General features: G+C 42.8%; 1 protein-coding gene across 1 annotated transcript; it reads left to right on the top strand.

Annotated features, from left to right (window-relative positions):
- Positions 1-477: 477 nt before the first annotated feature.
- IL12B (interleukin 12B) lies at positions 478-13776 on the top strand. The gene is made up of 8 exons (XM_037499556.2): positions 478-510; positions 4505-4592; positions 5881-6156; positions 6737-6854; positions 8292-8509; positions 9902-10056; positions 11236-11364; positions 13604-13776. The coding sequence occupies exons 2-7, from the start codon at positions 4505-4507 to the stop codon at positions 11362-11364; spliced, it is 984 nt and encodes a 327-aa protein (XP_037355453.1). The 5' UTR covers positions 478-510; the 3' UTR covers positions 13604-13776.
- The last annotated feature ends 1950 nt before the right edge of the window (positions 13777-15726 follow it).

Below are 15726 nucleotides of genomic sequence, written 5' to 3'. Positions count from 1 at the left end.
TAATGTTTCTGAAATCCAGATGTTAGGGAGTAATGTGGGGGAGGGGGGAGTTGCCCCAATATACTAAACCTTGTGCCCTTTGTCTCATCCTCTTTATATTCAGAGATTTTGCTTTGGGCTCTTGAACACACAATTGCTAGAAATCCTGAACTCAGCCTCTGGGGGTGACCAGCCTAGACTCCTTGACCTTGATGTCAACCCAACCCAAAGATGGGAGTTTTCAGACTCCTTCCTTTCCCCTACTCATTTCCTCGTAGTTCATTACCTAGGATTTTGATGCTATGCTCCTTACACGTTATTGATAGAAACAGAAGAAAAAAAAACAAAAAGGGAACTTGAAATTCCCCCAGAGTGTTTTGAGATTTGTCCTAGTGTTGCAACTGGTCCAATCAGTTTCAAGTTCATACCAGAAAGCTGGGTAGAGTATATAAACTCCAGTAGCGGCACCAGTAGAACAGCAGAAGCAAGGGTTTCAGACCTAGCAAGCCCTACAGCCCGGCCAGAACCAAGGTAAGCATTTACCCCGCCCCTACTGGCCCTCCTCCAGCCAACTGGTTGCTCAGTCAGCTCGTGGTGTGCTACCCATAAGCCCAGCACTGTGGAATGGGAGGGTTCCTGGAAGCATTCTTTGTGACTTAACCTACTGGGAGACTAGTGAAAAGTTGGTGCTTTGCGAACTGATATATAAGTATTAACTTTAATAATCAACTAATAATCATTGTATACCAAGGTCTATGAATGATGCTCATTTTCTGGAAAGGTTTGTTTTTGTCTTACAGTGGTATGTATATAAAAATGTGTTCTTTGATATAAATACCTATCAGTTAAAATTGATTGTACAGTTAAGTGAGCATTGATTACTTAAGATTATAAACATTTAAAGTCTTTCATTCATTAATAATGAATTCAATAATGTTATCACATTCAGATTATACCTTGTAACTGAATGTTTTAGAGTGCGCTCCACCTCAGACTTGTGGTGGGTTTAACAGTTGTGACAACTAGATTGGTTCAGTTCTTTTGACTTAACTCTTTTGGCTCCACTTAAAAAATGGAAAACAACTGTCATATTTAAAAATACCTTTTGAAGAGTTTTAAACTGTGAGAAGAAAAAAGAAAGATAAATCTTTACTGTCCTGGTGTTTTATTCCTGCCTAGGTAAAAGTGGTTGCAACAATTTTCAGGTTAAAAAAATGATCACATTAAGATACCATTTTAACAAAGAAATTACCAGGGCTCAGAGCCCACTTTTCAAATATGGAATTTCAAGATATCTCAGGAAGAATTTAGGAGCCCCTGTTAAAAAATTTTTTTTCTAACAAAGGAAATATAAAGATATAACTGGTTTTATTCAACAATTCATGAATCAGGCTGCATCACATCTAGGAAGTACAAAGCAGCTCCTCAAAGCTGTACTAAATGGAAAGTGTTTTTAGATGAAAGGGGGCAAGATTAGGGAAAAGGGAATTGTTTCAGGCAGGGTCACCTTCCTTTAGGGGATAGGAGAGGTTGTGTCAGATGGATCATCTCAGCAATGCTGACCAGAAAATTCCAGCATGTCTGGCTAAAGCTTACATTTCTAGAATATGTTGATAACACAATTAGCTTCAGTATCCAAGTTTGGTTTGCTGGCATGGGCTTAGAATGAGTGACCCCCATTTTGAACCTGCTGTCTCCTTGTTTAACACCTTGTACAGTACATTTTGCTGTAATTTTATATTGTACTGAATTTTTCAATTTTCTGTCCATACGTCCTTCTAATTATTTAAATGAAATCCCTCTATATTAGAGTCTCCATGCTAGACTCTAGGGCTACAGTGTGACCTAAAATAAATATGCTCCCCGCCTCAGAGAGCCCAGAGTCATAGGGGAGACAACTAAGGAAAGAAGTATAATGTTGCAACTGTACAAAGTGGTTTGGCCAGGGAATGGGGCTCTGTGAGGACACACCATATTGAATCCCAATGGAAAATGTTTCATGCAATTTGTCTCCCTCACTGGATACCCATTTTACAGATGAAGCATGTCTGGCTTAAAGAGGTCAAGCGACTTGCCCAGTGTCACCCAAGGCACAAGTGGCAGAACTGGGATGCAAAGGCAGGCATTCAGGCCCTTAGCCTGTGGCAACCAGGTCTTCTGTGACTCTATCATTTTATTTTTTAATAATTCTTTTTTCTTCTTAGAAATAACTCTGTTTAGAAATATTTTCAATATTTTTATAGAATAATTCTTTTTTCTAATTACAAGGTAATAAATATAAAACTTGAAAAGAGGTGCCCACCCAAGTGTGTGATTGGGGTGCCTACAATGGCAGCAGCATTCAAGAGCCTTGACATACCTGGGGGCCCTGCATCTCTCATTCAAGGAGTTCAGGAGTTTAGGAAATCTATGAAATTACAGTTTTAAACCTGAAGACTCTCAAACTTGGAATGGGAGAGGAGCAAATGTGGCAGGGGACAAATGGTCTAGTGTAAAGGACTATGGGTGCTTTGGTGGTGGGTGTGGTATAATGACATACACCCGAGGCTGTATGAACCTGTTCTCCTAAATTATACAGTGTTTGAGGTTTTTTTTAAGATTTTATTTTTTTTTTTTTTTTTGCATAAAACTGGGTTTTTATGCAAACCATCACTGGGGCCACCCTTGACCCAGCAGTGCAACTCACCTGAAATTCTCAAATACATCTGAAGTCAGAGATGTGGGGCTGGGCATGCAGCTAGCAGTACAACGGTTGAGAGAGTTCACCAGAGACATAGTGGGGAGCAGAACAGGTGGATCTACTGAAAAACACTGTTAAGGGGAGCAGTAGATGAGACACATGTGCCAAATGTGGGTTAGCACCCTGGCTGGGGATCAAACTCAGGCCGTCAGTGGGCCTTGGCGGTGGTAGCACTGAGACTTAACCCTAGGCACCAGGGAGGCCCCTAAATTATATAGTGTTGTAAATCAATATTACTTCAGTAAAAAAAAGTAGACTCAAATTTACCTTACAGAGGACATGTGGGCTGTGGGGTACAGCTCCCTATGATCAGCTGATCTAGAGGGTTGCGCTATATTTTGTTCCCTTATATACATATATGTGTGCACAATATAAACTGTATCTGTATGTAAAACAAGTGGCATATTGGTATATTCTAGAAGTTGCATATTCATATATATCTGCATATAATACAAAGTGTTGGTTTAAAATATATCTGGTTTAAATTATATCTGCATATAAATATGCAGATAAAATATATCCGGTTTAAATTATATCTGCATATAATACAAAGTGTTGGTTTAAAATATAAGCAATACTAAAATGGGACTTATTTCTTACAACCATCACTGGGGCCACCCTTGACCCAGCAGTGCAATTCACCTGAAATTCTCAAATACATCTGAAGTCAGAGAGGTGGGGTTGGGCATGCAGCCAAGGGGGAAACCCCAGCATTCACAGAGTAAAAGGAATCACCAGGAGATGCCAGGAATCTGTTGTTTCCTTTCCCAGAGTGCTGACATCTGGGTTGTACAGACTGCATATTTGCACTCCTCTGTGGGTATTTCCCTCAGGCCAGGCAGGCCATTTTGGTCCCTCCCATAGATGCAAGCTGACATGTTATTGGGTGTCAGCTATGTCATCTCATTGCATCCTCCCAACCCTTTAAGAGGGTAATTATATCCACTGTGTAGATGATAAGACTGAGGTTCAAAGAATAACTTGGCCAACATTACTCGATTAGAGAGTAGTAGAACCAGAATTCAAGCCTATGTCTGCTTGACTCCAAGCTTATTTGATGCTCTGTGGCGGCTAGTGTTTTGCTCTAGTCATTACTTGGACTAAATTGTTAGGAGGTACCTGCAAAAGCTCTGTGCCACAGTAGTAAGAGCACTGACCAGGTTCTGGAAGACCTGCTGCCACTCACGCATTTCATAATATAAGGGGTTAAAGAACATAGCAAGACCTCCCACCCAGGATTAGCAGGAGTTCTCACCATCATGGCAAACACTGCCTGTGCTCCACAGCCCAGGTGTGTAGCTTATCTCCCCACCTGGAGGTGAGGCACTTGCTTAAACATGCTCACTTCATAAATATTTGTTTAATGAAAGTATTTGCTTCCTAAAAGCCAGGACCCAGGTAATACCCTTTTTCCCCTCCAAACTCCTTTAACTCAGTGCCCTTTATATACTAAGGAACAAGTAAATAATTTCTGAATGTCGATCCAAGCAAGGCCCATACCTGCTCTCGGCTGAGTTTTCTCATCTTAAAAAATAAGAGGATTATATCAGATGGCTGGCTTTCTCTCTTTCAAGTCCAGATAGTCTGTGATTCTCTATTTGGAGAAGTTCTTACCCAGAGAGTTGCATAGGTCTCCTGTAATTCATAACATATTAACCTGACTGTAGGGGAAAATAAAGATTAAAATAATGTACACAGTATGTGGATATGGCTTCCAGAAGAAACTGAAAAAATGTTGATATTCCCTCTTCTCTTTTCCTCTGTCTTCTCTGTCCCCTCCTGCAGATGCATCAGCAACAGTTGATCCTCCCTTGGATAACCCTGATTTTGCTGGCAACACCCCTCATGGCTATCTGGGAACTGGAAAAAGATGGTAATGAGCCTCCTCTTATTCTTGGTGGAGACCCCAGAATCTAAGTCAGAACTCTCAGACAGCACCTGAGGGAAAATTAGGCTAAAATGGGCAAGCATGAGTGGGCCTTCCTGGTGGGGGCATCACTGAGTAATACTTCTCCCTCCTTGGAGAGTATCTGTCTGTTTGGCTTTCATATTAGATGCCAGGGAAGGAGTCTTTGGTGGACCACAGTGGGAAAAGAGATATGGACTTAGGCAGCAATACTGAAAAAAAACAGCTGTATCATATGATCATAGTCTTAAAATTCCAACGTGAATGCTAGAAAAGTATAAGAGCTGTATCCTATCATCTCCCACTCCTGCAGCTGGCACTAAGGTGCTTCACCGCTAATGAAGCATAGGACTTCTTAGACTCACATTGATTTGGGTTCAAAGGCTGTTTTTGCCTTTGAAATAGGTTGTGTGACCTTGAGCTGGGTCACCTCTGAGACTGAGTGTCCTTCCTCAACTGTAAACTGGGGGTTGCAAAGTGATCCCTACTACATGGCTTAGAAAGACAGTTGCTAAAATGAAAGTAAATGTTAGCTAGGTTTTTTTTTAAGATTTATTTATTTATGCAAACAAGAGTTGGGGTACAGGCCAGAGATGCAGGGGTGAGAGGATTCACCAGAGACAGAGTGGGCACAGAACAGGTAGATTGACTGAAACACACTGCTGAGGGGAGCAGCAAATGAGACAGGAGAGGTCTTCTGTACCATGTGGGTTGCTCCCTGGCTGGCTGGGGTTCCAACTTGTGCTGCAGAGGCTGCAGATTTCTTCATAGTGCGGTGCTTAACCCCTAGCGCCATCAGGGAGGCCCCCCAATGTTAGCTAGTATTATTGTCTTGGCTGTTTAAAATAATGTCTGAAGATTCTGGAGAACCTCTTTATTATCCCAATGTGAAATCAAAACTGTTAGTAGAATAATAGCATATGTATTAGCAGAATAGGGGCTTCCTCTTACTTCCACATGCTGCAAGACTCTTGTGCTGTTTGCCTTTTTGGTGTGTCAGGGTCTGCCAGCTAATCAAAAGTTAATTACTAAAGACCTCCAACCAGTTCATGAGTTATTGGCAGTTATAAACCTCTTTGCTTCTGTCATCCACAACCAAGCTCAAGTGGGATCCAGTACCCTGAGATGACCTTGGCAAGCGCTTATTGTTATAAGCAGGGCTGTGCTTGGCAGAAGGAATGCCCAGATGCCTTATAAGCTGCAGCCCTGGAGTTCACTGAGCTTACATGCAGTTCTCCTCTTCCTTGTGCTCCAGTTTATGTGGTAGAGCTGGATTGGCACCCTGATGCCCCGGGAGAAATGGTGGTTCTTACCTGCGATACCGATGAAGAAGATGGCATCACCTGGACCTCAGACCAGGACAGTGAAGTCTTAGGCTCTGGCAAGACCTTGACCATCCAAGTCAAAGAGTTTGGAGATGCTGGCCAGTACACCTGTCACAAAGGAGGTGACGTTCTCAGCCGGTCGCTCCTGTTGCTTCACAAAAAAGAAGACGGGGTTTGGTCCTCTGATATATTAAAAGGTCAGAAAGGTAATTCCATTCCCTGGGTTGGTGTCCATCTTCTGCATCATAAGAGACACAAAAATTCAAAAGGCAAGACTAAATTAGTGTAGTTAATGAATTAATATCAAGTCCATACTGAAACCACCCAGATCCTGTATTTTCCTTTGCTTTCCTGGACCTTTTGGGTGATCAAACATCATATTCTCATGTTGTGTTCCATGGAAAACTGGGTGTTTTTCTTGAAGTTCTCTGTAAACAATAGTGTTATTATTGAATGACTAGCAGAAAGTAGCCAATGTATCACTTCCTGGTTACTTAGGTACCCACAGTATCTCTTGGTAGATACTTGGTAACCAGAGTGTCACTCAGCACAGGCTGACACCATTGAGCCTGTGCAGCATCTCCTGTGGTCATGTTGGGCCATAGTAGCCTCTGCAGAATCAGCCTCCTATTAGGAGCCTCCTGCCGGAGAAGCAGCATCATTCCCCAAGGAAATAAGTAGAAGAACCTCAATCTTTTATCACTTGGTGGCTTATGACTAATCACAGTCCAAGCTTTTCTAAAAGAAAACCACAAAATACTGAATTTTTGTTCTTTGCTCATCCAGAATCCCCAAATAAGACCTTTCTAAAATGTGAGGCAAACAATTATTCCGGACATTTCACCTGCTGGTGGCTGACAGCAATCAGTAGAGACTTGAGATTCAGTGTAAAGAGCAGCAAAGGGTAAGTGGAACCACTCGGGCTTCTCGGCATTTTGCTAAAACTTATTTTCTAAAGAAAATAAGGGTGACCGAGCAATGGCCTATCCATTCATGATAAGGGAGAAAACAAAAACAAATGCCTATGATTTTCAAACCTATCCTCCTTGCTTAGGTAGGGGAAAGAATATTGAGATCTAAACCAATCTCCTGAACAAGTTTATGTTAGACTAGGATATTACGGGAATGTAAGAAAACCACTGCAATCTCAATCCACTCATCCAAATGCCCTGGTAATGTCTCATTAGTGCTCATGGCACCACAGCGGGGCATGAAGGGAAAAATCAAAGCTACAAATGATTTGCCCCAAGAGTTGAAAATAGACACAAGAACTCTGGGCATGGATCTGGATAGCCCTGAAGCCCAGCCCAAACTCTGTTGTAGCCTCTAGAAATGCCCCCAGGCAGGGTCAGTACAATTCCTTCTTCTGCTGACCACTGTTCACCCAGTGCACTTGGACTTTCCTTAAGAAACCAGCTACCTGGCATATAGGACCTGCATTGCCCTCCTGTGTGGCTCCTTCCCTCATAGTCTAAGTTCTTGGGAAATGGAGCATAACTGAGCGAACTCTCAGCCATCATCCTGGCTTGGCCACTGTTTGCGAGTGTAAGTTAGCCATTGAGGTCTCACTTTTCTGGCTTTAAAATTAGAATATTTACCAGAGAGATGCTGAGACAAATGCACAAATGCAAACATAAATGAAGTGTTCATTATGACACCTTTGGTGATCAGCACAGGGAGGTTTAATGCAGTGTGCACATTGCACCCTGGCTTGATGTACAGCATTGAAATGAACGACACAATCTATGTTTGTATGGTCTGTAGTGGAGAGCGCCCCAAAATATGTTCATGGGGAAAAAGCCATCTTGTTTCATAAATAAAAGATATTTATAATATATAATGTAGTTGAGAAATAAATCAATTATGTGCATGTATTAACAATACATGTGTGTGCATATAGATGGGTGAAGATGTGATTGCTTTGAATATTCATTGAAAAGGTCTGGAGCGATACAGCTATGAATGCTGTTTTTGTCTGGGGAGTGAGATTAGGTTAAAGGAGACACACACAATCCCTTTATATGCATCTTTAGCTTTTTAATTTTTATGATTAGCATGTATTGATTTTCTAATTAAAATGGGAAATAGGAATTAAAAAATTTTAATAAGGAAATTAACCAAGGATCTAAAGATTTCCAGATTCACTTAGGCCAGAGGCATTGAAATGTGGAGCTGTCCTTAAATACTATCTCTTGAGGCAGAGCTTGGCCTCCTGGCGAGAACAGTTCCTTATGCCCTGGGGAGAAATCAATGTGTCCTCAGGTGGCTCTCTAGGTATGACCCATAGGAAGTCACCAGCAAACATGGGCCCTAGGGTAAAGATGTCTGTCTTTGATTTCAGCTCTACTGACCCCCGAGGGGTGACATGTGGCCCAGCGACACTCTCAGGCGAGAGGGTCAGAGTAGGCCACAGGGAGTACAACAAGTACACAGTAATGTGCCAAGAGGGCAGTGCCTGTCCAGCTGCTGAGGAGAGACTGCCCATAGAAGTCGTGGTGGATGCTGTCCACAAGCTCAAGTATGAAAACTACACCAGCAGCTTCTTCATCAGGGACATCAGTAAGTTGGCTTGATTCCCTGTGCTAACACGCATGCCTGCCATTCATCACATGTCCACGATGCCCCAGACCTAGGGCACGGGGCTCCTGGATCCCGTACTCCAAAAAAAAAAGGAAAAAGTACAATGTAGATATTACTATATGCATTTTAAGGAAAAGAAAATTGAGTCTTAGGTTAAAACACTTGCCCAGGATCTCACAGCTAGCCCTGCAGACCCCCAGACCTACCCCACTGGGAAATGCAGGCTCTGGGCTGTACCACCCTTCTGGGTTCAGGTAGCTTCCATGGGGAATCCCAGAGTAGCCCCTGGACCATAACACAGCCACCTGTCAGCGAGGGACCAGATAGGTGGCACTATCCCCATACACTGTACTGAATAGCCTTGGTGTGTGTGGACTGTGATGTGTAGGTTGTGAATTTACACTCTGTGGTATTTGATAATGACAAAATCCCCAAACAATGCATTTCTCAGAAGGTGTCCCCATCCTTATATGACAAGTGATTATATTTTCTGCAGAACCAGGGCTTCCCTACTGATCCCTATGACCTATTCCCAACCACTTTCCCTAGCATTTGAAAAGAGACTTCTTGAAATCCAAGACTTCTTGGAATGTAAATGCCTCCAAAGTGGACATTTTTAATTGGCAGATTTTGCCACTTGTCATTTCCTTTACAATTTGTCCACTGAATGTGCAGCGCTTTTGCGGCATTTGTGAAGAGTTGCCTTCCATGGGGAGCAGGAGGGCAGATCTGGTTCACATGGGGGGGGCCAAAGGAGGGTTCTCTGAGGAGATGATATTTAGCTAAGACCTAAGGGAAGAACATTCATGGAGCATCTGGCAGGGCCCCTGGTCTTTGTGTGGAGTGCTGCTGGAGTTAGAGGGCCCAACACATTTCATGGACCATCCTCCTTCATGTGCTTGAGGACAGACGGAGACACTCACTGCTGTCCCCCCATGCCTGGTGCACTATTTGTTACATCACGGATGCTCGGTGATACCTTATTACATAAGTGAATGAACCATTGAGCAGAGACAAGTGAGCTATAACTAGGACAAGTCAGTGCTAGATGCCACGAAAAGACAAAAGAAAGGGCCATGAGTGGAAAATCTCTCACTTCATCCCCATTCAGCATCTCAGCATGGCTCTGAGTTTGGTGCTCAGAGCGGGAGTGACACAGTTCTCTGGTTTAACTGTAAAGGATGTGGTGATTGGTCTGATGTGGCTTCCACAGCACCAACACCACAGGGGCTCGCAGGTGCTCAGGGAAGTTAAGTAACTATCATAGGGACGCGCAGCTGGCCCAAGTGAAAGTCGGGTCTGAAGCCAGAACTACCTCATGCCCAAGCCACACTAGGCAAATAAGGGATGTTTCTCTATCTTCTTCCTCAGTCAAGCCAGACCCACCCAAGAACCTGAAGCTGAATCCTTTAAAGAACTCGAGGCATGTGGAGGTCAACTGGGAGTACCCTGACACCTGGAGCACCCCGCATTCCTACTTCTCCCTGACATTTTCTGTTCAGGTCCTGGAGAACAAGAAAGAAAAGGTATGTTGTGATTCAAGTGCTGTATATTCTGTGGTCAGGATTATGTAGGCCCACATCAAGGAGATGAACAGTGATAAGAACCACCAAGGTTTTTATGCGACTCTGTGCAACTGCGCTAAGGTTTACTGGTGTGTCTCACCCAGTCCTCTCATAACCCTCAAAGGCAGGCGGTGTTGTTATTACCACTTCACACAAGAACCCATGGAAGCTCAGAGAGGTTAGTTAAGAGCCTCAAATTATTGTTTCAACTGAGTGAATATAGTGAATGCTAGAAAATTCCACTCTGTCTGACCCAAAACAGATAACCCCCAGCTCTTCCACATATGAGGAAATGATCTTATTAAACAGACTGTTGGCATTTACATGGGATAAGTAGGTGATTTCCAAACTTTCTTGTCTTGGCAGCATCAACCCAACATCCCAAAGGCACCCCGGCCTCCTGTAAAATTTGCTTTTAATAAAAATAAATAAATAAATTTGCTTTTAAAAGAACCCAGTTTTAAAATTGCTATATAAAAGCCCCATTCAATATAGCCTTTACCATGGGGGGGAAACTCAGTGATTCTGACAATTTTTTACAAATGGAAGGGCTATTCTGGAGTAGAGATTTTCTAATTATTTTAAACTTTGAGATATATCTTCCCTGCATAATGCCTATATCATTAATAGAAATATTTACTGACCACTTTCTACATGGTTAAAGATTTTGCTAAGAGTGTCACATTTTTATTACCTTTAGCTTTTACCACTCTATGAAGTAGGTGTGATGTTATCAGGTATTATTATAAATGAGGAAAATAAGACACAGAGATCCTCAGTTATTTTTCTCTGGGAACACAGCTTATCGGTAGCCATGCCTACATTTTGAACCCGAGTTGGTCTGATGAAAAGACAGGGGTCTGGTATTTCTCACTATCAAAGGGACAACCGTCTCAGACCCACCTAGTGCTCGGCACCTTTTCTACAAGGCAGCAATGCTGGAAAGACCAAAGGTGGCCAGACCCATCCCGTGCAGCTCGCGTCTAGGTTTAAGCTCTGTCGGTAGGTGGCGCTCGCTCTGCACGCTCCCCTTGCACCAGGTACCCTGAGACCAGGGTGTGCTTGTTTTGGAAGATCGTGCTTGGCAGAAATATGCACGGTGCACCTTTGTGCTGAAAAAGATGACCCTCTTTTTTGCAGGAAAATATCATCACGGACACAACCTCCGCCAAGGTCAAGTGCTACAAGGATGCCAAGGTCCACGTGCAAGCGCGGGACCGCTACTACAGCTCCTCATGGAGCGAATGGGCATCTGTGTCCTGCAGTTAGGTGAGCAGGCTCGCAACCCCCTCGCACACCTGCATTATGTTCCAGGTGCAGGACAAGGGTGGGGTTCCCACGAGAGAGAAAGGGGGGATGGGCACCAGCACAGGGTCTTCAGAGTCAGCAACACACGTTTGTTCATTAACAGATATTTATTCGATAACCGTATTGTTCCATGCACTGCGCTGGACACAAGGGTACTTATGTAATGCAGGAGCACGTCTAAGCAAGTTTAGTCTTTGGATGTCCGTATTTAGCAAGAGCTAACAACAACAAAAAAGATTGAAGTTGAAGTTGAGCTTCAGCCTCTATCTGTAAGACATAGGAAAGGAAACAGATGGGACCCTGCTCCTCTAAGGGAAAGGCAAGAAGGAAAAGCGTTAGTCCCTCCCCCTCAACAGTCTGGACAGCTGTCTCCTAAAGTTAGAACCTTGTGTATTTGGTGCTTAGAGGGGTGGCACTGGGGGCCACTGGTGGGCTTTAAGCAAAGATATGACATGATCAGATATTCTCAGAAAACTCTCAAGAAAGCCTCTGGCAAGCCAAACTGCAGGCCCCTTTAAGGAATGGTCCAGACAGTATATAGTGTGAAATGAGTTTGCCCTGGCATTTCTTTTTTTTTTTCTTCTGTGACTTTTTTTAAAAGATTTATTCATTTATGCATACAAGAACTGGGGTACAAGCCAGCGGTGTGGGGGGTGAGAGGATTCACCAGAGACAGAGCGGGAAACAGGACAGATCCACTGAAATACACTGCTGATGGGAGCAGCGGGCGAGAGTGGAGAGGTCTGCTGAGCCATGTGGGTAGCTCCCTGGTGGGAGATCGAACTCGTGCTGCAGTAGCTGTGGATAGTTTCATTGGTTGCTTCTTTTTTTTTTTTTTTTTTTTTTCCCCCTAGGTAACTTTATTTATTTATTTTTTTTTTAAATATTAAATTTTATTTTTATATTCCCCCATACAATTGCAAACGCCCCATTCTGACCCCAATCCTTCCCCTCCCGCCCCCCACCCCCCAAAAAGTGTCTCTGGTTCATAGTTTTTTGTTGATTTTGATTTTCACTTTCTTATATTCATTTTCCTGGTCCCTTATTTAAGTTTTCTAGATTCCTGCTATGAGTGAGACCATCCGGTATTTTTCTTTTTCTTTTTGGCTTATTTCGCTGAGCATGATCCCTTCCAGTGCCATCCATGTTGCTGCAAATTGCATGTGTTTATCTTTTTTGAAGGCTGAGTAATATTCCATGGTATATATGTACCACATCTTCTTGATCCAGTCATCTATTTTTGGGCATTTGGGTTGTTTCCAAAGCTTAGCTATTGTAAACAGTGCTGCTATAAACATAGGAGTGCAGGTGCTCTTTGGAATTGATGTTTCTGTGTCCTTTGGGTAAATACCTAGGAGTGGAATTGCTGGATCATATGGAAGCTCTATGTTTAGTAGGTCCAGAAATCTCCACACAGCTCTCCATAGTGGTTGGACCAGTTTGCACTCCCACCAACAGTGCACAAGAGTTCCTTTTTCTCCACATCCTCGCCAACATTTGTTGTTGCTAGTTTTTTTAATATGTGCCATTCTCACTGGTGTGAGATGGTATCTCATGGTAGTTTTGATTTGCATTTCCCTGATGACAAGTGATGTTGAACATTTTTTCATATGTCTGTTGGCCATTTGCATTTCCTCTTCAGAGAAGTTTCTTTTTAGCTCTTCTGCCCATTTTTTGACTGGATTATTTTCTTTGTTGTTGCTGAGTCTCATCAGCTCTTTGCAGATTTTTGTCATCAGTCCTTTATCATTAGTGTTGGGTGCAAAAATGTTCTCCCAGTTGGTGGGGTTTCTCTTTGTTTTTGTTATTGTCTCTTTTGCTGTGCAGAAGCTCTTTAATTTGATGTAGTCCCAGCTGTTTATCTTTCTCTTCACTATCACTGCTTTGGGTGATGTGTCTGTAAAGATGTCTTTGATGTGCAAATCCCGTAGTGTTTCGCCTATATTTCCTTCTATGTATTTTATGGTTTCAGGTCTTATGTCTAGTTCTTTAATCCATTTTGAGTTGATTTTTGTGTATGGTGTGAGGTAGTGGTCATGCTTCATTCTTTTGCACGTAGCGACCCAGTTTTCCCAGCACCATTTATTGAACAAACTTTCTTTGCTCCTCATTGGTTGCTTCTTAACTCCTTGCGCCACCAAGTGCAAGGGCACTGCCCTGGCACTTCTAATCCACATAGACTGTTGGCACTCTTTTTCAGGTTCTCATCCAGGATGAAACCTTGGAGGAAGAGATGATGCAAACATCAGGAAATAGACCCAAGAAGATATTTTCTAACTGATTTGCTTTATTATTTTTTTTAAAATGATGCTGTCTTTGCTATATTTTTATATTTAAATGTTAAGTGCCCACTGGAACAATCAACTAATTTATTTATAGAGTCTAGCAAGCAGGTTGCCATTAACTTTGATGTTATTTAAGTATTTAAATAATTTATGTATTTATTAACTTATTACTGTTATTTAACTTTTGCATACTAAGATGTATGTTCAGACTCTTAAAACTTGGCCCACTAGAATCGGGGTCTATTATGAAAAATGTGAATGAATGTATGTGTTATTTATACTGACCAACTTTTTAAGCAAGGCTGCAAGTGAGTCTTTGTGGGGGGGCATAGAATAACTGGGGTGTAGGCCAGAGGTGCAGGGTGGGGGGAGTGAGAGGATTTACCAGAGACAGAATGGGGAGCAGAACAGGCAGATCTACTGAAATACACTGCTGAGCGGAGCAGCAGGCAAGACAGGAGAGGTCTGCTGTGCCATGTGGGTAAGTTCCCTGGCCTGGGATCAAACTCAAGCCGTAGTGGTGGTAGCGCTGAGACTTAATCCCTGGGCCACCAGGAAGGCCCATGTGCATCTGTTTTATGATGATGCAGAGCCAGAATACAATACTCTGATACCCATACCATAATCTCTTTATGGTGGCTGGGAACATAGGCAATAGTAAATTCATGGAGACATGAGCCTCATTTGAGAAGGTTCTGGAAAAAAAACTTGTTCCTGTAACCTGTAAAGATGTCCTGTAAAGATGTCCTAGAAGTGGTGCTGATCATTCAGAACCTCCTATTCTTTTAAGCAAGTTTAGCCTTTGGATGCCTGAAATAAGTAAGAACTAACAACAAAAAAGATTGAAGTTGCAGTTCAGCTTCATCTTCCCTTATCTATAAGATGTGGGAGAGTGACATAGAGACATCATGTGCTCCTTAATAACAACACAAAAAAGCAAACAGATGCAGCGAAAACACTCAAGAATTGTTTACTTGTCAAATGAGTGAATCTGATAGGTGTGACCAGAGGGCCGATTCCTTTAGGTACTACATCTAGGTGATCAGTGTGCTGTCTTTGAAGCGACTACATTTGTTTTCTGTTTACTTATTTATTTTTACATTTACATTTTACATTTCTATTCACAGTAAACTCATAAAAATGTATCTCTTCTATGCAATAATATTTTGGGCTTCCTCAGCTGACTCTGGTATTCTGTTCCCGTGTTTGCAGGACTGAATTTTCTTCCCCTACCATTTAAGAATTCCCCCTCCTTGAAACAATCTCATTTCCAATTACCCAGAGTTGCCTTTTCCCATGAATGGGTTGCGGAGTTCAGGGCATGTCCTTGTGAGTTAACCCCAGGGGACCCTTTGCAAGGGCACTGAGCTATACCATTTCTTCATCAGGGCCTGGAGGCTCTTGCTTCTTTCACTGTCTGTCCTGGAATAGACTCTCCCAGTTTCCCCACCTTCATAAAATAAAAGTCCAACCTGCAAGAGCCAGGGGAAGCCTGTCCCACAGGCCCAGCTCCAGGGTTTACCAAGGGTTTGTCACTTGGCTGGACATCCTTGGAAATGGGGGAGTTCCCCAAAAACCTGCCCCATATAGTACCTACTCCTGGCACAGTTTCTGAGACACGTATAAAAAGTTAACTTCAATACAACTAAATGCTAAAAAGCTCAGTACAGCGGGTCCTTGAGTAACGTTTTAATATTGATGAGAAAAAGAAACAATCCATTCTGGTCTGGGCCACCATCTGTATGGCATCTGCATCTTCTCTCCATGTATGCAGGAGTTTCTCCAGAGACTCCGGTTTCCTTCCACACACATGGCAGGTCCTTCCATCTCCCTGGGTGCCTCCCCTAGAAGGAGCTAGTGATGAGATGGGGGAGAATGAAATCTACTATCTTTAAAAGTCAAGTGAGCACATCCAGGCATCCTTGAATGGCAAGGTGATGATAATAAGGATGTTTATTTATATTCCTTGTTTAAGCGCTCCCTAAACCCTGATTCTACTCTAATCTTGGTAGGGAGAAAGGTTGGAAGTTCCTGTCAT

This window comes from Talpa occidentalis, unplaced genomic scaffold, assembly GCF_014898055.3.
Source record: "Talpa occidentalis isolate TD23 unplaced genomic scaffold, MPIMG_talOcc4v2.1 talOcc4.9, whole genome shotgun sequence".
Classification (NCBI taxonomy): domain Eukaryota; kingdom Metazoa; phylum Chordata; class Mammalia; order Eulipotyphla; family Talpidae; genus Talpa; species Talpa occidentalis.
Note: the sequence above shows the minus strand (reverse complement) of the source record. Positions and strands in the feature narration are given on the sequence as shown.